Here is a 23,174-nt window from a genome sequence, read left to right on the forward strand (position 1 = left end):
ACTACTCACGACCGCCGCTCGATGTTTCGCTTGTGCAGGGCCTTGACCTCCTCATCCAACCCAGGGATCGGCCCTTGAACCGAAATGTTCGGCGCAACCGCATTGATAGGAAGCGGGCTGACCTTAGTCCCCGCTCCGGCGCCGAGCTCCTTGAACCACGACGCCAACTGCTCGCTCGAGGAGACGTAGACGATCGGTCCCAGACCAACCCAGGCGTGCGCCGCGGCGCACATGGGGCAGTGCTCGCCCGACGTGTAGACCGAGGAGGCGGCGCGGTCCGCGGCGCTCAGGTTGAGCTGCGCCCAGCGGGCGAGGGTGAACTCCGGGTGGAGGGTGGCGTCGCGCCTTCCATCGCCGTCCTCGCCCGTGTTGACGCGGTTGCGGTCTTCCCGTAGAACGGTGCCGTGGGCGCCGACGAGGACGGAGCCGAAGGGGTCGTCGCCAGCGTCAAGGGCTTCCTTGGCGAGCTCGACACAGCGACGGAGGATGTTGGGGTCTGGAGGGGTGGTTGGAGCCATTGTGGAGTCTGCCGAGTTTGAAGGATGATGGGGTTTTGAAAAGGTGACAATATCGAGTTGGTGTTGTGTCTGTGTGTGTGTATGTGTGTGGATCTGGTGTTATGGGATGAGCTAGGGAACAGAGGCTGATGTAAGAAGTGGTGATGCGGGATAAACTTGGATTCATGACGTAGCGGCGCGCGGAGGAATATTATCCCAGGCGAGGACCGAGCAATGTCTAGTTCGGTTCATCACAGCCGCCAACTCTGCGAAATTCATGGAACAAGGGTCTCTCCTGGATGTTTCCGTGATATCATGGGTGACTGTACCGGGCATGCAGCTGAGAAGTCTGTCGGCTCAAAGCCTCGATTGCCGGACTGAATTGCCATGGCTGAGCGCAGGAAGCAACACGTTCCCATGCTGGGTTTCAAGTCTTTGGTATCGATGGCTGAGTGTTTCCAGTCTTTTTGTTCATACACTTGGATGGATGAATGACCGAGGGTTGGTTGTTCGGATATCGACTCATTATCATCATTACTACATGTAATTATTGTATGTTGTATATATACTTGGCGAGCTCGTTGACCTTGTCAAGCCCGCACTTCCCTTGTCACCGCTCGAGAACCACACACTACAGAAGATACCTGTAGTCCGGGGACATGTCGCCCAGCTCCGTCTTTTCTTCCTGCGTCAACACCGACTCGCCGGCCGTCCTGTCCCGCTTCTTGTTCGCGGACCAGCAGGCGAGGGCGTAGGCCGTACAAGACAGGCCGCTGAGGATGACGAAGGCGATGCTGATGCTGTATCCCGGGATGTACTTGGGGGCATCCTTCTTCAGGAAGGCAAAGACGGCGATGATGCCACCGATGTTGCCGAAGCCGACCTGCCAGGCACTTCCGATGGAGCGGCGGTGGTGGCCACCGAGGTTCATGTTGAACCAGCATACTACGCACGAGTGAGTGAGTGGTTAGAACACATCGTCCAGAGAAACAGTCGAAAAGCATAGATAGGGGAGATCGGGGACCCAGGGGAGGACAAACCGATGATGGGCATGGCCGTGTAGCAGCCCGAGGCGACGGCGTAGAGACCAAAGGTCTGCAGCGGGGTGTTGTCGTGGACGGAGATGAGGATGGCGAAGCCGGTGATGGCGACGCAGATGGCGAGGATGGTGAAGCCGAAGCGGTGGCGCGTCTTGTCCGAGACGAAGGCGACGGTCATGGAGAAGACGAAGGCGACGACCCAAGGCGGCACGCTGTGCAGCTGGGTCTTGATGCTGCTGTAGCCGTAGGACTGGAAGATGCCCGGGGCGAAGTAGGCGTAGCCGTAGGCCGGCACGATGAGGCCGAAGTACATGAAGCCGCCGAGGATGACCTTGTAGTCCTTGAAGATGCGCCGGACGTCGCGCGCCGTGATGCTGCGCTCGGCGGCCGAGTTGCCCTGGTCCGCGCGCAGGCGGGCCGCGACGAAGACTTTCTCCTCGGCCGTGAGCCACTTGACGTCCTCGGGGAAGTCGGGCAGGCAGAAGAAGAAGAAGACGCTCACGACGACGGTCAACAGGCCTTCGAGGATGAAAATCCACCTCCAGCCCGCGTAGCCGCCGGTGCCGGCCATCTTCCCGATGGCGGCAGCCAAGAGACCGCCGAACGCGCCGGCGAGGGTGGTGCTGTTGAAGAAGAAGGAATATCGGCGCTGGGCCTCGTGACGGCGGTACCACATACCGATGAGGTAGAAGGCTGCAGAACGGATACAGTCAGTCAGTCAGCCACTAAAAGTGAAGTAAAATAAAATAAAAGAAGAAAAGAAAAACACACCTCCCGGGAACATGCCCGTCTCAAAGACGCCGAGGAAGAAGCGCGTGGTGCACAGGCCGGCGTAGTTCTGCACGAAGCCCTGCAGCATGGTGACGAGGCCGAAGCCGAACATGTTGATGCTGAGCCAGACGTGTGGCTTGAACTTCTTGAGCAGGATGTTGGACGGGATCTCGAGCAGGATGTAGGGCACGAAGAAGACGACGAGGGCGTTGTTATAGAGGGTGCCGTCGAGGCCCAGCTCCTGGGAGAGGCCGAAGACGTTTGCGTTGGCGATGTTGACTCGGTCTGCGGAGCGCGAATCCTCGGTCGTCAGTATATTTCGGGTGATTCTTCGAGTCTGAGCCTTTGAGACCACACACACACACACACACACACACACACACACACACACACACACACACACCCTCCCGCTGTCGACTTTGGCGGCTGAGCGTTTGGGTGTATCCCGCCCATCGCGAGAGGGAGGGGGAGGGGGAAGGAGGAGGGAAACTCACCGAGGAAGGCCAGCAGGTACATGATGCACAGGAACGGAATCACTCGGAAGTCGATCTTCGTGATGAGCTTAGACTCGGTCGTATGAGGCGGGCACTCGACGGGCGCTTCGTCGCCGTAGACCGGGCGGTCGAGGTCGAGGTCGCTCGCGTGCTCGAGGGAGCGCGGCGGCGGCGACTCGGCCGGCTTGGTCTCCTTGTCGAACTGCATCTCGGCCATCGACTGGAAGGTTATTTGAGTTGGAGACACGCCTCGCGGGAACAAAACCGACGAGGAGGAGGAGGAGGAGGAGGGGAACGAACACACGGAACAAGAGAGAGAGAGGAGTAGAGAGATTGCAACGCCAGTGACAAAAACTCAATTCTCCTGCAGGGTGGGCAGCCGGCTTATATTTCGTCCCAATGTATCCGTATCCATGACTTGCCCAACTTATGACTCTGTCAGTCGAGGTACACTTTCGCTCTCTATTTTTCCTTGTCTTTGCGCCCGACCTCGGCGCGGCGACTCACTAACAAGACAGTGTCGGTGATCCTCCCGACTCCACAGACTGCCCTCAAAAGTTCGAACCAACGCCCCTAGTAGTAGTTACTGGACCTGGAGTGTGTGAGTCGAACACCGGCAGCGGTATGTAGCGCCGAACAGGGGGGGCTTGAGGGGGGTGGTTGCAACGGGTATTGATCGTCTCTCTCTCCCCCCCCCCAACCTCCCAGCCGAACCCCGCGTTTGCTGTCCTTTCTTGTGCCAATAATTAACCTGCAGCTCAGCGGCTCTGGGGTTTGATAGCAGTAGAGCCCACGCGGGTTCGCGTCATGCGGGAAAGCTGATTAATGCCATCAATGAATGGCGGCCTTTCCCTCGAGAAAGCCACCCACCAAATCTACCGGCCGCCTCTCGCCTGTCTCGTATTATCAAGCCCAGTCGGCTTTATTCTCCGAAGACGCTTTTCCCGGGAGTTACCCGAGACCAGAGTCGCTGGGCCTCCCAATCTTAAAAAACCTGACCCATAAATTCTTTATTCAAGTGTTCGTGGCCTCCACCCCGGCTCCGGACCGGACTTGGCCCTGATCCACACCGAGCGCCGATGCAGGAACTGTGAGTAATCCAGTCGACAAATAATCTTGTGGGCGGCAATCTGCGACGTCTCCTTCTCGTCATCTTCTTCCTGTTCATGTTCAAGAGATGGTCAAGGCCCTTTCGGTCCGGTGGCAGATGCAGGTGTGAGACACACACACACACGTACGCACGCACGTACTCACATACTCACATGTACTCACACACTCAACGCGCAACGGACGTAGGCTCAAAGGCGGAGCCCTCCGCCCGCCCGCCCTCCGCCCAGCCTGTTTATGGTCTAGCAACGACTGCAGGTTGAGCGCGACGGCATGTGGTTGTCACTGTGGCGTTCTGGCCAGGACCTTCGCTTGCACGGCGAGACACGACAGTTGGTTACCCCGCAGATTGCAAGCCACGCGCCAGATATGCAGGCCTTTTTGTAGCTTCGTCCATGTCATTCGTGTGTGGTTGGTGGTGTGGGGGGTCAGCCAGAAGGCGAGTTCCCAGTGCCTCGGTTCATTCGATCCAAGTATGCAAAGAGGGAAAGGCTGCGTATCATCCGTTCACCTTGGGCTCCGTCAAGATGTCTCGCGATCGGCAACCTTGATCTGAATCCGACCTGCCTGGAGATGCTGCTTGCATCCGGGACATTGCTTGGCGCATGTTCCTGCCAGGGCCAGAAGGATGGCGGGGAGGTATGGTGGGCAGTGTGTATTATTTCATGAGCTCGAGAGGCTTCATGGTCTCTCACTCGGAAGTTGTGATGCAATGTGAGAACGAGAGATCGTGTTTGGGCCGTGGTTGGAAGAGACCCAGACCTTAAAGATGCCTGGGCACAGTGTTCCACCGCTAGGGAAGCCGGGGAACGACTGAATTCTTGACCAAGATCTTTGTTTTCGAGCAACACGCAACGCATGTGGAGCAACAAGGAAATTGGTTCGATGATCTGATTGACATGGGCGGATTCCGGGTTAATTTCTAGGACCTTGAAATAAGTAGTTTCGTCCGAGTTACCAAATAAGATGCCTTTTGTTGTTAAACTCCCGAAGTAGGATGAAGAGGAAAAAAACTGATGTCTTATGTTTGTAAGACAGTAGCAGTCTCGTATATCAAATCCTGGATAGGGCAGACTGTACGGTGGCAACACAACAGCTCTGATGTATGCAGCAGGCAGAAAGCACTATTGTTTCGTAAATCGCAACCTAGAGCTGTACCTGATCAAGACCACCATTCCCACCGGGAGGCCTAGAACAAGACGAGAAATGATCTTTATTGGAGGCCATCTTCACGGACTCCCTCGGCGCGTCTGCCCGGCTAATGCTGGAATTCCAGAGAATCGCTAAGTCTTGACGGCCAGGGTTCAGTCGACAAAGTATGGTAATTGAGGAAGACTTGGAGTTTTGCTGAATACTTTTCTTCGTGATATCTCATGATCCTGCTCGACTCACTCTCTTAACGTCACTCACTCTGATCCTCACTGACGCAATGAGTCTGGGCTGACATTAATGGCCTCGATTTCGGGAAAAAACACCAACGTCTATGAAAACCCGATTCTTCCAACGCCCCATCCAAGAATGCAGCATTCACTCATGCTCGCTTAAACACATGAAAAGATTCAAAACATCACCCAAAAAACTCATCCCGTCGTCGAAGCCCAGCCTCTACGCCGCCCCCATATGTCCAATCAGCTCAGCATTGTTTGCGTCCGCGATCCTCTGCATCCACTGCCTCCTCAGGTAGCGCCGCCACATGACGAGCATGGCGAAGCCGCAGCCGAAGATGTACGTCGAGACCACAGCCATCCAGATGACGTCCTTGATGTAGCCATCCACCCAGCCCCGTCTCGTGGCGCCCTCCAAGTCGTCCACGTTCAGCAGGTCGACGCCCTCCTCGACCAGCACCTGCCATATGTACTCCCGATACCCGATCGGCCAGTCCGGGATGTCCCAGTACCGCGTCCTCAGCCCGCTCAGCCTGGCCGTCTTAATCTGCTGTCGCAGCCGGGCGAGCTGCGCGCCGCTGAAGCCCGTCCGGACGGAGCCGATGGCCTGCTTGAACGACGTCGACGTCATGTACGTCTCGTCGACGTCCCACATCCGGCTCGACGACGTGATGGCCCCCCGGTAGTCCGGGTCGTTGCCCTCGTACCGCCAGAACGTGTTCTCGACCGGCAGGATCTCCAGGGGCGCGTCGATGAAGGTGTCGTGGTACGCGTTGAAGTCCGGGTAGCTCCGGTGGTCGGTGTCGTAAAAGGTGCGCCGGTCGAGGTTGCCCGTGCCGACGACCGTCACCGCCGCGGGCCACCGGCTCTGCTTTGTTATCAAGCCGGGGCCCACCTGGATGTGCTCGTAGCGCGTGAGGAACTGCTTCCGTCGGAGGGGCTCGAGCTGCTTGACGAGGAGGGGCCAGGTGTCCCGGGGGTCGGACTTGACGTCGATGAGGAGGACCAGCGTGGCGTTGGGGTCCGTCTTGAAAGCGCCCCTGGGCTGGTCGTATGGGGTGTGGTTCGCCCAGTGAGACTCGGGGTTCTCGGCGTCGAGTATCTTCATGAGCGGGTCCAGGTACATGGTCGTGAGCGTCTTGTTGGCCGAAAGGGCGCCGCGGTCATGGCCGACCAGGAGGTCGGTGCCGTCGTCGCTGAGCCAGATGTCGGCCTCGACCCCCGTGCAGCCGGCGACGAGGGCCGAGAACAGGGGGTAGGGCCTCCAGTAGTCGTTGTGGGAGTGGCATGGCTTGGGGATGACCGAGCGGGAGTAATCCGCCAGCCAACGATTCAGGACTTGTTCGTCCGAGTTCCCATCCGAGGAGAGAGGGTTGCCGGAAATGAACTCGTAGGGCAAGGACCGTATGGAGGAGTCGGGTTTCGAAACGAACACCAGGGCGAAGAGGATGAGTCTGGAAGATTGTCAGCAGAGTGTTCATGTTTCAAGCTGAGATAGAAACGAGGGAGTATCATACAAAATGGTTGATGCTCCAATCGTAATTCCCAGAGTCATACCAACAAGGTCTCTTCCGATGCTCTGATTTCGTACGAACTGCCGCACGCTCAGGGGAACGAGGTCCCAAACACGGCGTGGTGAACGGAACCGGACGGAACAGAGAAATGGTGTCGCATCCGGATGCCTCCTCGCCTCATAGGACGAACCGCTCTCTTCAGTTGAACTGTGAAGAGACTGGGAGCTGGCGGGCGAAGGCGAAGTCATCTCGCCCCTCGCGTTGTTGGCCGGCACCCTCAGCCCGCGGTCGACCTGGAAATTCATCGCTTCGGAAAAGCTGGTAAGACAAAGAATGAAACAAGACACAACACAAAGGACTTACACAGCACAAGCAAGCAAGACGGGCCGTTTTTAGCAAGAACAGAACACCCTTGTTTTGATTTCTCAAAGGGAGAATGATGCGGAGTCTGTTCCCCTATTCAGTGGTCAACCGCGCCGCACATCTGCGCCAAAACAAACCCCCCACGTTGGACGCAATGACCAGTCGCCATCGTGTTCTCGACTCGGTCCGGCCCACTGATTTTAGGCACCCGAATAAAGTTCGCCAGCGGACCTTGGCGTGGGAAGAAGAAAGTTTGAAATATGGAAGCCTAGAGGTGTCGCTACGGTGACACTGGGGAGCGGCCTGCACGAGTCGGGACATATCACATGCGGCGATGCTGTGCAGTGATGCTGAGGAAGGTCAGGCAGGTTGAGACTCGGTCAACCAGCTCTTATCTTATGTCCTGACTAAAGCCTGTATTATTGACATACGATTATGTTTGTTCTGATGAGAGGGAGTAACTGATTTCAGCCCACGCTTTAAAGTTTCCCGAATCGAGTCTCCAACGCAACATTGCAATATTACAGCCTGTCTGGTCTGTTCTCAAAGCCCCCCCGACCAGCTGGTTGTTCGAGATGGGCACCAGTCACGCATGAGACAAAGCCTCGTGGGCAGTCTAGGAACAATGTCTGGGTAATTACTCCATCGTTGTTCTCTCTGACAATAGCCGCCTTCGGGGCAAGCTATTTATCTGATGGCCTCAAAAGTCTCAAGCGGTCCAGGCCATATTCACCGCCCTGTTACGATCAACAATAACTATACCAATCAGTGGACCGAGTGACTGGCGCTCTTTCATTCTCTGGCATCACCGTTGAGCCTAGAGTTGATGGAGTCTGTCGACGATATGCTCCACATGGGGCGGGTAGTCGAAATCGTCGAGTTTGCGCCCTATCATACCCACCCCCAGACGCCCTCTATCCCCGCGGCGGCCACGTCTTGTCCGGGATGCGATGGTACGACTAACGCACCCATTGTACTACGGCTACGCCCGACGACGGCCGAAGCCAAATCGAAAAGCCTGGTAAGTGATCGTCCGACTCAGGGCAGAGAGATTGAAGACCCGGATACGGAGATGACGGATGCACCGGCGCTCGAGGAGGGCCAGACTGGTGCCGGTGCTGAAGCCCGGCCCGAGGAAGAGGAAGTCGGATACGGCAGCGAGATGAGTGGCGTAGAATACAGCAGCCGTTCGACGAGCATCGCCCAGAACTTTGAGGATTTTATCCATATCTCTACACTCATGGACATGGAATGAACAGACTGCCGGTGCCTCCCGCCGCGGCAAGACTCCGTGTAAGACAGTTGGGCTTTCGCTTCGAGATCTCCTCCCCCTACTCCCCACCCCCTGAGACAAGGACCAGGGTAGAATTAGATCCTCCCCGCTTTAACTGTCTGGTTTGCCCTAATCAGCTCTGCTCCATATCTTCGCTCCATATTCTCAGATTTTTCACAGAATCACCATCAATCACCAGTTCCTCAATTAGGTGCTCACGGAAGGGTGGCCGAGTTGGTTATGGCGCCAGGTTAAGGTCAGCTTAACATCTGTTTCCTGGTGGGGCAACCCGCGCGAGTTCGAGTCTCGTCCCTTTCAACATATACTTTTTGGTTGTTGTCACGAACCGATCGTTGTTGACTTTTGTTCTTGTTCATGTTGAGCTAGTTGAGCGAGTGAATGAATATCTGTCTATGATAAGCAGAGCAAACGGCGAAAGGTCATTTGAGTAGGGGGGAGAATGAGGAGAAAAACTAGATTTCCTTCAACAGTTGAGACATCTACCTGCGGAACGAACTGAGACGACACGAATATGGTTATGAGCGAGCCATAATTACCCAGGTCAGCCAGTCAGTCATGGCACGTGAGATGTGCACGACAACTCTAACCCGCTTCTCACCGAAGTTCACCGAGAAGCTTCATGGCCGCTCCAGCCGCTCCCCCCCAGCCCCCACCCCCTCTCGGTGACATTTAAAGTTGTCGGTGAGCCGGAAATGCCGCGGTGCTCGTTCCGTCCGGGTATGCACATACAGGACGTCAGGGCGCACGAGCGTGGCAGTGCAAGCTGCTGATCGGATCGCGTTAGTTGGTGTTAGTGTTTGGGGACAGATCGGGTGGTCACCTTGTCAGGGGGACGGCCGTTGGTGTACTTGGTTTAAAAACCCCTCACTCATTGGGAGGCAGCCCGAGCGCATTGGAAACATATTTCCACGCCGTCATCACCAAAGTTCTTTTTATTTTTGAGCGAATCCCTGAACATGTCTGGCTTAGATATCGACCTGGGCACTACCACGGCTTGAAGAAAACGGGCCTAGAGTGGGAGAGTTGGCAGCATCCGGCCCGGGCCTTGACATAGTAGAGAGAGCCCTTGGCGGCTGGGCATAAGCGGCGGCAACACGGCAAAGAGGGTGTGTTGAACAAGAACGGTAGCGTCTGGGCAAACATCTACGACGAGTAAGCATACATACGCACGTACGTCGTACTTCTTGGGAATCTCGTCCTCAGATGGAAGAAGGAGAGCACCCCCGGACCCCGGACCTGATCGACTGGACTCGCCCGCTGTCGCCATGGGGTGACGCAGACTCGGCGAGGCGTGCCGCCGAGGACGGCGTCGGACCCGACTTGGAGGCGGATCAGCATGTGTCTGCCAGCGTCACCGGCAGCGTGAGCACCGAAGCGTCGCCATCCGTGTACTTTACGATACACCGGTGAGTGTGATCCGACTCAACCAACACACACTCACTCACACTCACAAACACTGACACAACTTCAAACTGGGTTAGGATCCGGCGTCTTATACTGGCGAGCATAGGTATGCTGTCCTGTCAGTCCCTTCACCACCACTCCTCTCCTGACAGTTCCCCCAGATGACCCTTATACGCTGGACCAACTCCGCGAGCCGCGGATGAACTCCCTGGTAGTCCGGCCACTGGTAGACCGCCTCTACGACCCCGACGACCCTACGATCGGTATGGTTTCTCTTGTCTTTGAACACAACACCCCCCCCCCTCCCCTATCAGATTTTGACAGAACCCTTGGGCTGACTTGACATACGAACCATGTCAAAGTCTACTGCCTCCTCGCGAACCGCATCCAGTTCCTGCGGCAGCACACCAGCACCGCCCACCACACGGTCAACGTCTCCCGCGCCACGCTCTGCGAGCTCGTCGCCAGCCGCGTGCTGCGGCGCTACCACGAGGACCACCCGGGCCAGATCGGCCTCCTCATCCTGGCGCACATCCTTGTCGAGGGCTTCGACCCCTTCCAGGGCGCCCCCGAGGAGGTCGAGAGCGAGTGCCGGCAGCTGCAGTGGCCCGTCCAGCGCCGCGACGGCCACGAGCGGAAGCTCACGACGCTCGAGCTCGCCATCATCTCCGAGAGCAAGCTGTTCCTGAGCTCGTCGGCCTGTCAGCGGCTCGTGGACGCCGTCTGGCAGGGCGTCGTGACGTACACGCCGCTCTCCTTTGTCGACATCCTCCCGGACCACTATGAGTACGCCTCGGTCTCGCTCTACGAGCCGCGCAGGGCCCCGCTGCTGGACGAGAGGCGGCTGGTGGTGCCGTGGATCCGGCAGATGACGGAGCTGTTCCAGTTCGTCACCCTCGTCGCCCTGTACGTTCTGACCATGGTCAACCGGAGCAGCCCGGTGCTCAGCGGGTGGGAGTGCCTCTTTGCCGTCTACACGGCCGGCTGGACGCTGAACGAGTTCGCCGCCATCATCGAGCACGGCTGGGCCGTCCACTCCCAGACGCTGTGGTCGTTCCTCGACATCACCTTCAGCCTCATCTTCGGCTCCTACGTCCTGGCCCGCGTCTACGACGTGCTCGGGTACCAGGGCGTCGTCGCCGACGGGTACGGCGTGCACATCCTCTGTCTCGCGGCGCCCGTCCTGCTCACCCGCCTGGCCTTCACCCTGCTGCCGGACAACATCGTCTTCATCGCCATGCACGCCATGATGAAGGACTTCACCCGGCTGACCTTCATCTCCATCTGGTGCTTCATGGGCTTCTTCCTCGCCCTGCGGTGGCTGATCGGCAGCAACGAGGACACGGCCGCCGCCGCCGCCGCCGCCGCCGCCGCCGCCGGACACGCAAACAAGGCCGCCCTGACGTGGTACGAGACGTGCAAGTGGCTCATCTGGACGTGGTTCGGCCTCGACGGCACCGGCATCGACCGGTCCGGCGAGTTCCACCCGGTGCTCGGCCCGGCGCTCATGATCGCCTTCGCCTTCCTCGGCAACATCCTCTTCCTCACCATCCTCGTCGCCATCCTCAGCAACACCTTCTCCAAGCTCATCGCCGACGCCCCCGCCGAGATCCAGTTCCGCCGCGCCGTGCTCACCTTCGCCGGCGTCAAGAGCGACTCCATCTTCGCCTACCCGCCGCCCTTCAACCTCGCCGCCCTCGCGGCCCTGCTGCCCCTCAAGTCGGTGCTCACGCCGCGCGCGTTCCACGTCGTCAACACTTCTCTCATCCGCGCCCTCAACGCGCCGGTTCTGCTCGTCATCAGCGCCCTCGAGCGCCGCCGCGCCGCCCACCCGCGCCGGAACGCCGCCGCTGCCGCCGGACGGTCGCAGTCCCTCCTCAACTGGAGCTTCAGCGGCTTCAACCCGCACGGCGACGTCCACGCCGTCTTCAAGGTCGAGCCGCCGCCAGCCGTCGAGCGCGAGCTCGAGGAGCTGGACAACCTCAGCGACGTCGGCTTCGCCGAGAGCGAGCTCGGGTCCCGGTTGTCGTGGGACGTCGGCCGGTCGAGGTCGGGACGACGGCCCGTGAGAAGGAGGAGGCGTCCCGGGAGGATGGTGTCGCCCATCAGCGTGGTGTTTCCGCTGCCGAGCGTGCAGCGCGTCGGCACCAACGAGTTCGAGCCGCTGTCCGGGTCGCCCGTGAGGCGGGTTGTGGAGTAGCCGCGGGGCCTCGATTCTCTTTCTCTCTCTCGCTCACACACACACACACACACACAAGACTCCGGTGTGGCCTAGAGGCTAGACTTAGACGGCGGAGGGACACACAGATTTTGCGGTGAGGCGGACACGAGGATCGGGGTGGAATGGGGCTTACCAGCGGTGCCAGAACGCAATCTGCTCGCAAATTGTCGGCCCTACAAGTCGTCAGGCTGCAAACGCGGCCGCGGCAAGGCCGTCGGACTTTAATACGTATGTGTGAATATCCGTATATGAGTGTTGATTAGATGATTAGATACAGTAGCCCCCGGAACTCGGTTTACGTTGGAAAAGACTACAAGCCTGTATCCGTAGTTGCACTGACTTGCCTGACTCACAAGCCCTATCGTTGGAACCACTAAAGACCATCTTTAGAGTGCTTGGCAAATGATTGCATCTAACAGAGTTTGGGAGAGTTCCCGCCGTGCTTGTTAATGTACTAATTGAACCGGTGATTGACACCCCCGAGCCGCCGAGTGTCAAGGGTATCCTCGCTCGACCGGAGACTCAACTCTGCTGTACTATGAGTAAGTCTGTCTGCTTGCGCTCAGTCCCAGGGGGGGGGGCGAGCAGCACCAAAGTCGTCAACCAGAAACATGGCAGGCAACGCCCCGGATTCGTCGGAGGGTCGAGTCAAGCAGCGGCCGACCCAGCAGTTGTCCCTCCGAGTTGGTTTATTGAGGGGAGTTTCAGGAGGTGTCTGCCACATCCCGTACGACCCGCCAAGCTTTGGGTAAATGAAGTATCCGTGTCTCTATACGGGTAAGATGTGTAACTCGCCATCAAGCCGAGGAACACAGAATTGAAACAATCAAATAAGCTTTGCAGAGTCGATTGCGTCCCTGTTGTTCCCCGTCTTTGTGACCTCTTCGCTCTCGCGTCCGCCTCCGCCTCCAGCCGCGGACGCCGTGCCTGGGAAACCTGCCCTGATATTCCCTGGCAAAACACCTTGCTGGTTGAACGTGATCCCGAGATGCACCTCGTTGCTTGTCTGGTTTAGCGTCTTAAGATCGACATAGAACGAAGAGCGGACGACCTCTCACAGAGAAAGCACATTGCTCACAAAGACACAGAGGTCCCATGACCCTCGATGATCGTTCGTGCCTCTCTCTCTCTCTCTCAAGTCGCACCGTCCGCAACTGGTGGCTGTTATCCATCAAAGGGTGGCGCACACCCTTCACAACCTCGACCAGCTCATGTCCACCAATGAACGAGGCAACCATGGAGCTCGGCCGCCCTCACTAGAGCTTGACTCGCGATCCCCTCATCTTTAGTTGGCCAAGAGCCGCAGCGTGGGACATGGGAGGGGGGAAGGGCATGGAGGAGAGGAAACTAAATAAAACTGCTTGGCAATGCTGCAGAAGGGCGGAGACGCAATTGGCGGAATGTTCCATGAGCAACTGTCCGTCTGCACTCCGCATGCAAGCCCTTCCCTGTCGTTCAGCTGCCGTGGTGCCCGCCCAGTTGTATTGGATGCTACCATGTCAAAGGGCCTTCAGATGAACGTCACCGCGTGGATGGCAAGGATGAGGTCTTGTGGGAAACAGAAGATGGGAAACTCCTTGTGTGCAATACAGGAATCGACCTTGAGCTGACCTAAAGCCAAGGAGACGGGATCTACCAACGTCGTAGTCGAATAAATACCCCGAGAGTTTCCTTTCTCCACGAGAGCACTTGTGACTTACACAGCTCCCATCCCATACAGTCCTTACCAGTATCAACCAACCAACACAACACAGCACACTCCCTCAGTCTCGTTCACCACCATGGTCGCGTTCCTTCGCGTCCTCGCCCTCGCCGCCCTGGCCGTGGCCGCTCCCGCCGAAGATGCGGATGCCCGCAAGTGCGGCGGCCGCTTCGCGCGAACCCGCCCGTCGCCCAAGGCCCTCGTCGTCGACGCCTCGGGCGCCCAAGCCAACAGCTTCCCGACCCTCAACGACGCCGTCCTCGCCCTCAAGAACGTCACCGAGGAGCAGACCATCTTCGTCATGCCCGGCACCTACACCGAGCAGGTCCGGATCCCCAACTACAACGGACCCCTGACCATCCAGGGCTACACCTGCGACGCCCGCTCCTACCAGAGCAACACGGCCACCCTGACCAACAACCTCTCCCGCACGCTCGCCAACCTCACGAGCAACGACCAGACCGCCACCCTCCGCCTCTGGGGCGACAACATCAAGATCTACAACCTCAACATCGCAAACACCTTTGGCCAGGCCGACAAGAACGGCCAGGCCCTCGCCGTCAGCGCCCAGAAGACCAACCTCGGCTTCTACGGCTGCAGCTTCACCGGCTACCAGGACACCATCTACGCCAACGAGGGCCGCCAGATCTACGCCAAGTCCTTCATCAACGGCGCCGTCGACTTCGTCTTCGGCCTCCGCGCCGCCGCCTGGTTCGAGACCTGCGACATCCAGACCATCGGCAAGGGCTACATCACCGCCAACGGCCGCGACGCCGCCAACAACACCTTCTACGTCTTCAACCGCGCCAACGTCACCGGCACCAGCGGCCCGGCCTCCGTCACCCTCGGCCGCCCCTGGAGGCCCTTCTCCCGCGTCGTCTTCCAGAACAGCTTCCTCAGCGACGTCGTCAAGCCCGTCGGCTGGTCCACCTGGGACAACACCCAGAGCACCGCCGACGTCTTCTACAAGGAGTACAAGAACACCGGGCCGGGCGCCGAGGGCGTCCGCGCCAACTTCAGCTCTACCCTTGACGCGCCCATCAAGCCCGTCACCGTCCTGGGCGACGGCTTCAAGAAGGAGTGGTGGGTGGACGCGAGCTACTTGTAGACGGCTGGTTCCCTTGAGATATAGACAAAATACCCAAAAGCTTTTTTTCTTCAGTCTTCACAGCATTCGCTTTTGTCATGAGTTCGTTAATGAACCCCATCCTCCTGCCGACTAGCTTCGCGTACATAGTTATAAAAGACCTCCACGGACTGTGTTGGTCCTCTGTATCTAGGATTGTATAACCAGTAGTGTTGTCTGTTCGACCACGTTCTGTGCCGTGACTATTGAGTGGTACCATCCTGTCTACTGGGGGAGTTACCGCTGCCTCGAAATGTCGTACTGGGTCCCTGATGGGTATCTTGGAGTCCCGGTTTAAGATTTGGAGACCTTCGATCGGCTGCTCGGCATGTGACGCGGGGTCGTGCCACGCAACACGCCTGCAGCTACAAGCCCAAGTCATTGGTGGAGTTATACCAGAATGACCTAGGCGTCGACAAGATTCCGATGTACTCGTACCGACCCCATGGGCCCCGAGGTCCTTTGGCGTGTCCCACATGGCATTGACAAGTACAAATCGAGGAAGGTCAAGGCTGTCTTTACTGGATGGGATATACCCCAATAGATCATGGTTGATTTCGCAACCAATAGAGGGCGCTATCCTTGAAGGGGAAGCACGAGGCTTGGCCCGGAGCTCCATGATATTTTTCGTCAGTTCCGGATCATCCAACCTTGTTGTGCCTGGCGGCAGGCCGAGTAATGGTTCGATAAGTAAGTCGAAAGAATGAAGAACTGAGAATAATAGCCCGGTGCTCACAGCAAGCTTGATGCCAACAAGGACGAGACACCAGGGGCCACCAGTTTGCGGATGAGAGCAAACGAGTTGGTAATATTTCTCGACGCTTGGAGAAAGAATCCCTTGGCGTCCGTCCCCCCCGTAGAAAGATATTCAAGAGATCACGGAGGCAAACTATACACTCACATCGAACACGCATTACAACCAGTGCGTATACTCTGAAGACGTTACAGCCTTTCCGGTGCTGATAGGATTGCGAAAAGAACCGGATCCATTACCATCAGCAAGGGGAACGCCCGTACGAACGACGGCTCGGCTGCCTCTTTCATGATGAACAAGGAGTGGAGGGGGTTGCAGATGCCACACAGATAATCACGAGCTGGCCCGGTTACTTAGGTCCATCAAGCCGTATCGTGGCAACGCCGCCGCCGCCACAGCCATGATCGACCCTAAGACCTCAGCGTTGGTGGAAGAGCTGGAAGCCTGCAAATCAATGCCAATTTCCCGAGTTAGGATCTGCGCCACAAGGTAGTGGATGCACGCCTGACTGGCCGGGTGAGCTGAGCGGGTTGAGTTGCTGGCGTGAGAGTTTCTAGGCCGGGTTCACGAAGCACAGCGGAAAATGAAGCAACGGGAGCACGCGTACACTGTCGAGAAGAGGATTTAAACAGCCGATAGCCGTTGTGAGTTCGCTTTTGCGCCGGCTGGTTGTTAACTCCAAGACTCATCACCCAGTATGTTGCAGATCGTGGTCTCGCAGGGCTCTCCCCTTATGCGCTCATGACCTTGACAGGCCACCGACTGGAAAGGCACAGAAGTCATGGCTCATCCTACTGCTCAGCTGCTAAGAATCTCACCCTTCATGCACACCGTACTGCCCTTCTCGACCAGTATCTCGTACTCCTTGCCCCCCTCGACAGCCGCCGTGCGGACGGTGTACTCATCGCCCGCGTACAACGGCGACGTGGCCCTGTACCCGACCTCCCGCACCTCGGCACCGTCCCGGCCGTACACGTCCCGCCAGTAGTCGAGCATGCCGATCAGGTTCAGCGGCCCGTGGACCACGACATCGGGATGGCGCTCGATGTCCTTGGTCCAAGGCTCGTTGTAGTGGATCATGTGGCCGTTGAAGGTGAGGGCGGAAAACCGGAAGAGGCCGACGGGGGACCACCGGAGGTAGCGGACCACGCCGCTGCCGTCTGCGCCGGCCCGGTCAGTGGTCGTGGAAGGCCCGAAAGCCGACGGCCTGACGCTGCGGGGCGGTGCCGTCTCGGCGGCCCGGGACACGTTGACCTCGGGGCGGAAGATCCATGATCTGAAAAAGGCGAGTCGTTAGAATCGGGACATTTTCCCAGAAACCTCCTCTCCACAGTCTGAATCCCCCGGCGACTCACCTCCGGTCCTTCACGGCCAGCCCGTCGCGGCCCCAAAACTCCTTCTCGACGTCGACGAGCACCATCTCGTCGCCGCTCCTGCTGGTCTTCGGCGTCGCTGCAACAAGCCTCGTCCGCTCCTCGACCTCCTCGCCGACCCTCAACGAGGTGCCCTCGACGAACCGCATCCTCCCGCCGGCCCACATCCGGCGCGTGAACGGCCCCGGCGCGTTGAACGTCTTGTCCGTCCCGTCCATGCCCAGCTCGCTCTCGACGCCGGCCGGCGTGAAGTAGACGAGGTGGTAGCCCGGCGGCAGCGGCGTGCCCTGCGCCGGCGCGTCCGCGGAGACGTCCTGGCCGCGGTGCAGCTCCCTGCGGTTGAGCGTCAGGCTGAGGCGCTGGAGCTGGTTAGCGTCGAGGAGCTGCCTGCGGACGACGTCTTTGCCGGCGAAGGTGTCGAGGAGCTCGGCGGCGGCTTGCGTCGCGTTGGTGGTCAGACACCGGCGGCCTCCGACGGCGCGACGGAGGAGGGCCGGACGTAGCTGGTGGGCGAGAGATGCCATTGTGATATTAAAGAGCAAATTGGTGATGGTGATGGGGTGACGTCAGATTTTCAAGGCGTGTTTGTGTTTGTTTCGACTCGATTGCTATCGTCGGAAGAACAAACCCGCAACTTGTTCGACGGCATGCTTCATGAAGACAAACCCCGGCAACTCTCGCAGCTTCGGGAAGTACAGGCGCCGGCAAGATGAAGTGATGGGCGTATGTCATGTCAGAGACCAATAGAGCAATGCCCGCCCGGGGGAATGGGCCGAGAGGAGCGTCGATCCTCTCGGGATCTGTCTGTGGGGTAGATAGCCGGGCCCTTCGGTTATATGCCTTTCGGCTTCTTCGTGTTTGGAAAGGGGAACAAGAAGCCGAGGCCTCAGTGCAGTGCTCGGCTCAAGAAGCCGAGATGGCTGACAGTGTTTCGGCGCCTCCCCCCCCGCCTCCACGAAGGACAACCCGCGAGGACACTAAAAAGTTCCACAAAGGAGGAATGAGAAGGACTGATTACCGTTCCCGAAGAGGGTTGCAAGGGCCGTTGTCATAGGCAACGCTGCAGGAAGTTAAGCCCCTCGACCTGCATCGGCCCGTTGGCATAGAGTTGGGGGTCCAGGAACAAGCCCAGATCTCCGAGAGCATCCTCGCCCTCCCAGTTCGTGCGCATGAGGTTGAAGTACTGGTCTTCCATGGTGTCTGGTCTCGTCTGGCCCGAGATATCTTGGGCGGCGAGCGAGCCCCGCTGCATGGGGCTCGTCCCGGACGTCTCGAAGGGACTCTGGCCCGCCGCCGCCGCCGAGCCCAGGACGTTGCTGGGTGCCGCAGAGTCCGAGCCGCTGCCGTGCAGTCGTTTGGCGATGGATTCGTCCAGGTACTGAAGGAAAAGATCCAGCACGTTGTTGTTGATGCGCCAGTACTTCTGGATCTCCTTGAGCCCGAGGAGACACATCTGCGCCCTGTGTTCGGCGAGTTGCCGGCCGATGCCGTCGGCGGACTTGACGTCGATGGCGTGTATGCAAAACGCCGCGAATAGGCTGGTGAGTCTGTAACAGTCAGACGATGCCGTAATTGGGGCTAGAGAAAGCAAAGCTCCCGGTTCACTTACAGATGCATCTGGCCGTACTGCAGTGTCTTCTGTGCAAGCATGTCCTCCGCGATCCGGCTGATGCGGCAGGCGGCCGCGAGAGCTACTTTCTTGTCCCCTTCGTCCCGGTTGCGAAGCCAGCCGTTACGGTGTACAAGAATGCGAAGATGACTGGGAGAAAAAACAAGTCAGAGATCCGCCGACTATGCTCTCGTCCTATGAAGGACTCACTTGTAGGCCAGGTGTATCAGACACGTCAGAACCGAAGACTCCCCAACGTCCGGTCCTCGACGCATGTCGTCTGGCAAGCTCTCTCTCCACTTCTCCAGTTGCTGCTTCAAGGCTGTAACCTCGGCCGGAGCGGGCGGTCCTCGACCAGGCGCAAATTGGGTGTCCATGATTCTCCCAACTAGCAGCATGGATGTTCATCAGTCTCTGGAACGCGTGAAATCGCAAGAGTGCCCAGAACATACGTAAGTGTGCGATTTCCACCATCTTAATCGCGTAGTGGATATGCTCCGCCTCCGAGGCGCCGAAGTTGGTGGCCTGCTGCTCGTCGCTGTCGTTCTCCAGGTCCGCGGCGGTGAGGGGCTCGATGTCGCAGTCTTCATCACGGATCCGGCACGGTAGGCCGAGTGAGACGGAGGCTTGCCGTTCACGAACCTTCAGATGTCTGTTAACTGCAGCTCGACCAAGACGCGCTGTGTCAAGCGATGCTGTTGGCCTGAATGCGATCTTACATAGATTGACCACCAGACTCTCCTCCTCATCCGTGCGAAATTGGCGTCTTTTGTTGTGAACCGCGTGCTAAGAAGAAGTGAGCTTGAAAACCGTTATCGTGACTTCAGGAAAAAAAAGACAAGAAAAGAAAAAACTCACGATCGATGCAGGCCATGTGTTTGAGCGAGGGTCAAAACCGCGCCGAGCCAGTACCTCACATCCCTCCAGTCCGTTGGGCCCCCTCTCCAAAAGCTGCAGAGGAAGAGGGATTGGATGAGAGTAAACTCGTCCTTCTCCCAGTTGGAGTGGAAGAGCACTCGTGCTCGCGAGTAGGTCACGCTCTTGGCCTCGGACCGGTCCTTGAACCCCATGGCGACGATGGCCGCCTCGTCGCAGTAGGTCGACCCGATGAACAGCATCGCCTGCAGCAGCAGAGGCGAGATGTCCATCGTGACGAGGCGCCGCGCGACGTCTGCGCGATCGAGGATGGGGAAGCACGGATGGAACCACTTGAAGTAGGCCCGCAGAGCCGGCAGGCAGCTCTGCGTGTCGGGGAAAGTGAGCGCGCCCTCGTCTCGGAGGTACCGCTCCGTTGCCGAGCTGATGTGGTTCGCGCTGGCGGGCGACGTGGCGAGGTCCGACTGCGGCGTCTGGGGCACCACCGGGAAGGTCAAGCGGCCCTTCAAGCCTCCGCCGCCGACGACGGCTTCACCACCCGGTTCAGTGGCTCCCGGGACGAGGGTGATGAAGTTGGATTCCCCAAAGAAGCGACTGCCCCCCGTCGATGCGCCCGTCGTCGAGCTCGCCTCTCCGGGTGTCTCGACGCGGAATGGAGTCTGCGAGGCCCCGGAACTGGGTAACCGGGTAGAAGGCGACGCGGTGCTAAGTGATGCCAGCGTCGCTGCCATGGCGGAAGTAAAAGCCGAGGGCGGAGCCGCTGAGGCGGCGGTGGCGGCGGCGATGCCCGTGGGTTCCGGGGTCGCGGACGACGCCTCCTCCTCGCCCTGCTTCTGCCTCTTGGACCTCCTTGGGTATCTACAGTGAAGCTTGAGCATCCAGACGACGCCGGGGGGGAAGCACAACCTGGTATGTGAAATTGTGGGACGCTATATGAAAACTCACCGGCCTCTCCGCGAGGGCAGGACTTCGCAGGCCGCCTGTGACGTCTCGCAGTTGGAGCACGGGTGGCGCTCGGTGACATTACACCGGATGCGGCGAGAGTTGCACTCCTTGCACGCGTGCTTCGCGCGGGATTTCTTGTGGCCGTCTATCGGCATGATGAAGCGCAAATTCCTGTTACTGACGTGAAGCTGAAATTGGGAATGGGAGCATGGTAGTACGGTAGTTGGACAAGGTTGATATTACAGGGAGTATGTGTGTGTGTGTGTGTGTGTGTAAGGCGGTGATGTGTTTTTGTTGTGTAGTGTACAAACAAGTTCAGGTCATTGCGTCGCTAACCTAAAAAGGTCACGCACTTCATGGCATTACTAATCATGCTGAATCTTATCAAGTAAATAGGCGTGCCGTGATGAATATAAAAACTTGTGTTACACATCATCATCATACAACCGATGCTTGAAGGTATCTACTGGCATACGGTCATGAATTTATTCTAGTTCGGATTCCGTTTCGAGTGATGATCAATTCCAAAGTACCTACTGAGACGCCACAAGTCCGGGATATCAGAGACCAGAATCCGGCTGGACGCCTAGCACCACAACCACCTACTTTTTGCATGGTTTCCCTACCTATGAATTTTTGTGAGTTTTCTCTTGGGCCGTCTTATAGATGACTTCCTGCAGATTGTTGTGCTCGGTCACCGACTTGGCCCCTGGCGGCTTCACCATCTGAAAGGGGTTCAAGTCCTTCAGAGCAATCTTGTCGAAATCCTTTCGGAACTGCTTGAAGTCCCAGCACTTGCCCCACGTATTGGCGTCGGGCAGCGGAATATCTGTATGGTCATACCATTGATACACTTGAGAGGTCACAGTTAGCCAATTGTTCCGAGTGTAGAAGAAGACCGCCCAGAGGCAGGCAAGGTGGATTGACGGGGGGTGCATTGGGCGTCTTGGGGACACATGCTGTGCTGTAAAGAGAGAGGGCCTGGCACTATATGTGTCACTCACCGTAGACCCCAGGATCTCCGGCACAGGTGATGTGGTCCAGGACCATTGCTATGCAGTGTGCTATGTGATGCTCATGCATCGGAACCTCGTCCGTGCCGTTTGGATAATAGTAATCCTTGTAAAGTGCCTTTCGGATGTAGTTCAGGCAGTGAAGCCGGTGGAAGACGAGCGCGTGGCCCAGGTAGGTCTTTTCGTTCCCGGTTTGGTACTCCTCGGGCAGCATCGCGGCGACCGAAGGGTCCTTCTTCATGGCGATGACATCCGACTCGGTCACTGGGATCGAGGATTCGCTGGTGATCTCTTCCCACATCCTGTCAATCTCCTGGTTCGGTCGAGACCCCCACGTCATGTCGCCGACGCCGCCCGAGAGGGTTTGTGGTTCATCAAAGCGGAGTGTCATCGGGATTTCAATCTGATTGAGCAGCGGAGCTATGTGAAGAAGGAAAATGTCAATCAGATAGCAACCACGGCGCGTGAACTGGCATGCATGCAGCACCACTTACAGTACGAGGATACCTTCTTCAAGTACATGTTCATTGGTGCCTGGCGGTTCAACCACCATATAACCGCCCCGGCGGGAAGAACGATGAGCTGGCTGACAACAAAGACCTGGACGAGTCGTTTGGTGGTTTGGGACCAGCCGCTTCGACGGGCCGGAAACCTGTCTGCGCCCTCATCCTCGTCGCATGAGCATCCTTGGTCTAGAGGGGCATATTCCGCCTCCGACTTCGGGACGGCATTCCAAAACAACCCATGGGCCATGGCAAGTTATGCAGCAAAAGGCGCTGTAGGGAGCCTTGGATGACTGGTGCCTGGATTGTAACGAGGGGGGGGGGGGGGCAGTTTGCGGGCTAGTCGTACGAGTTGTTGTAAGGATGACAATCGTCCAGCGGGACCCGAGGATTCGCGTCCGATTCTATATAAATGTTAATGGATATCTTGTGCCGTCGATCCAGTCCCCATTCAGACCAAACCCGGGCTTCCTTGAACACCGTGAATATTCAAAGTGAGCTGTCACAGGCATGCATTAGCCTTAAAGTGTAATGTGGCTGCGAATGAGTTTTGAGCATGGCCTCTTATCAAACACCCTTGCGCGCGCCCCGAGGAAAGCTTGCCGCGCGCCTTGAAGGTCAACTTTAATAATACCTGCACCATTGGTTTTGACGAGTAATGAAATCTTTCAACACTCCAAACAGCCGCGATGTTGTACGTGACTCACGCTCCTTCGAGAGGTTCCTGCGAATTTGAACCAGGCAAAAGCTTGAATACGTTCCATCATTTTATGCTGGTATCATACTTCCAGCGCCCATGATGTGGAGCTAGGGGGAGACAATCCGAATGATTGTCATTTTGGTGATTATCGCAAATGAGGACATTTGCTGGAAATTACTGAAAGTCCGGAAAGAGAGAATGTAAGCTCAAAGACGGAAAGTAGAGGTTTCAACCCACTGAGCGCAAAAAGACGGTATCAAGCTTCGATATCTGCAGCCCAAACTCAGGCTGGTTTACTCTCCCGATCAGAATGTGAGTCCAGATGATCTACGGGTAGGGGCACCTAGTATCTGGCCGTTCAGATGGTATGTCATCAATACCAAGTCGAGGATCAGTCAAATGGCCAAGAAGGACGGAACTGTTACTAAATGCCCCGTTACAGGCCTTGCAAAATCAAACAGGCTTCTGCGCATCTATACACAC

At 57.7% G+C, this 23,174-nt stretch overlaps 9 protein-coding genes across 9 annotated transcripts; 3 read left to right on the plus strand and 6 right to left on the minus strand.

The window, feature by feature from the left end:
* Positions 1 to 624, minus strand: CDEST_10398 (Putative cytidine and deoxycytidylate deaminase domain, cytidine deaminase). Its single transcript, XM_062926556.1, has one exon. It carries the CDS (start codon positions 516 to 518, stop codon positions 6 to 8), a length of 513 nt encoding a protein of 170 aa, XP_062782607.1. The 5' UTR covers positions 519 to 624; the 3' UTR covers positions 1 to 5.
* Positions 625 to 975: 351 nt separating this feature from the next.
* Positions 976 to 3,019, minus strand: CDEST_10399 (Putative major facilitator superfamily, MFS transporter superfamily; the record flags this gene model as incomplete). Its single annotated transcript, XM_062926557.1, has 4 exons — positions 976 to 1,442; positions 1,538 to 2,230; positions 2,309 to 2,593; positions 2,803 to 3,019. 4 exons carry the CDS (start codon positions 3,017 to 3,019, stop codon positions 1,129 to 1,131), a joined length of 1,509 nt encoding a protein of 502 aa, XP_062782608.1. The 3' UTR covers positions 976 to 1,128.
* Positions 3,020 to 5,258: 2,239 nt separating this feature from the next.
* Positions 5,259 to 7,360, minus strand: CDEST_10400 (Putative PLC-like phosphodiesterase, TIM beta/alpha-barrel domain superfamily). Its single transcript, XM_062926558.1, has 3 exons — positions 7,172 to 7,360; positions 6,812 to 7,115; positions 5,259 to 6,748 (listed from the first exon to the last, which is right to left on the minus strand). The coding sequence occupies exons 2-3, from the start codon at positions 7,111 to 7,113 to the stop codon at positions 5,515 to 5,517; spliced, it is 1,536 nt and encodes a 511-aa protein (XP_062782609.1). The 5' UTR covers positions 7,114 to 7,115; positions 7,172 to 7,360; the 3' UTR covers positions 5,259 to 5,514.
* A 637-nt stretch (positions 7,361 to 7,997) lies between these two features.
* On the plus strand, positions 7,998 to 8,426 carry CDEST_10401 (uncharacterized protein; the record flags this gene model as incomplete). Its single annotated transcript, XM_062926559.1, has 1 exon — positions 7,998 to 8,426. The coding sequence occupies one exon, from the start codon at positions 7,998 to 8,000 to the stop codon at positions 8,424 to 8,426; it is 429 nt and encodes a 142-aa protein (XP_062782610.1).
* Positions 8,427 to 9,368: 942 nt separating this feature from the next.
* Positions 9,369 to 12,621, plus strand: CDEST_10402 (uncharacterized protein). The gene is made up of 4 exons (XM_062926560.1): positions 9,369 to 9,871; positions 9,947 to 9,975; positions 10,031 to 10,132; positions 10,232 to 12,621. The coding sequence occupies exons 1-4, from the start codon at positions 9,669 to 9,671 to the stop codon at positions 12,067 to 12,069; spliced, it is 2,172 nt and encodes a 723-aa protein (XP_062782611.1). The 5' UTR covers positions 9,369 to 9,668; the 3' UTR covers positions 12,070 to 12,621.
* A 1,180-nt stretch (positions 12,622 to 13,801) lies between these two features.
* On the plus strand, positions 13,802 to 15,087 carry CDEST_10403 (Putative pectinesterase, catalytic, pectin lyase/virulence factor, pectinesterase, Asp active). Its single transcript, XM_062926561.1, has one exon. It carries the CDS (start codon positions 13,872 to 13,874, stop codon positions 14,898 to 14,900), a length of 1,029 nt encoding a protein of 342 aa, XP_062782612.1. The 5' UTR covers positions 13,802 to 13,871; the 3' UTR covers positions 14,901 to 15,087.
* A 1,191-nt stretch (positions 15,088 to 16,278) lies between these two features.
* On the minus strand, positions 16,279 to 17,711 carry CDEST_10404 (Putative HotDog domain superfamily protein). Its single transcript, XM_062926562.1, has 2 exons — positions 17,028 to 17,711; positions 16,279 to 16,948 (listed from the first exon to the last, which is right to left on the minus strand). Exons 1-2 carry the CDS (start codon positions 17,567 to 17,569, stop codon positions 16,471 to 16,473), a joined length of 1,020 nt encoding a protein of 339 aa, XP_062782613.1. The 5' UTR covers positions 17,570 to 17,711; the 3' UTR covers positions 16,279 to 16,470.
* Positions 17,712 to 18,093: 382 nt separating this feature from the next.
* On the minus strand, positions 18,094 to 20,761 carry CDEST_10405 (uncharacterized protein; the record flags this gene model as incomplete). The annotated part of the gene is made up of 7 exons (XM_062926563.1): positions 20,476 to 20,761; positions 19,513 to 20,388; positions 19,374 to 19,440; positions 19,107 to 19,296; positions 18,865 to 19,042; positions 18,655 to 18,804; positions 18,094 to 18,592 (listed from the first exon to the last, which is right to left on the minus strand). Exons 1-7 carry the CDS (start codon positions 20,628 to 20,630, stop codon positions 18,094 to 18,096), a joined length of 2,115 nt encoding a protein of 704 aa, XP_062782614.1. The 5' UTR covers positions 20,631 to 20,761.
* Positions 20,762 to 20,972: 211 nt separating this feature from the next.
* Positions 20,973 to 22,241, minus strand: CDEST_10406 (Putative mycotoxin biosynthesis protein UstYa; the record flags this gene model as incomplete). The annotated part of the gene is made up of 3 exons (XM_062926564.1): positions 20,973 to 21,328; positions 21,480 to 21,908; positions 21,983 to 22,241. 3 exons carry the CDS (start codon positions 22,239 to 22,241, stop codon positions 21,102 to 21,104), a joined length of 915 nt encoding a protein of 304 aa, XP_062782615.1. The 3' UTR covers positions 20,973 to 21,101.
* Positions 22,242 to 23,174: the final 933 nt, after the last annotated feature.

Source organism: Colletotrichum destructivum, chromosome 6 (assembly GCF_034447905.1).
Source record: "Colletotrichum destructivum chromosome 6, complete sequence".
Taxonomy (NCBI): Eukaryota; Fungi; Ascomycota; class Sordariomycetes; order Glomerellales; family Glomerellaceae; genus Colletotrichum; species Colletotrichum destructivum.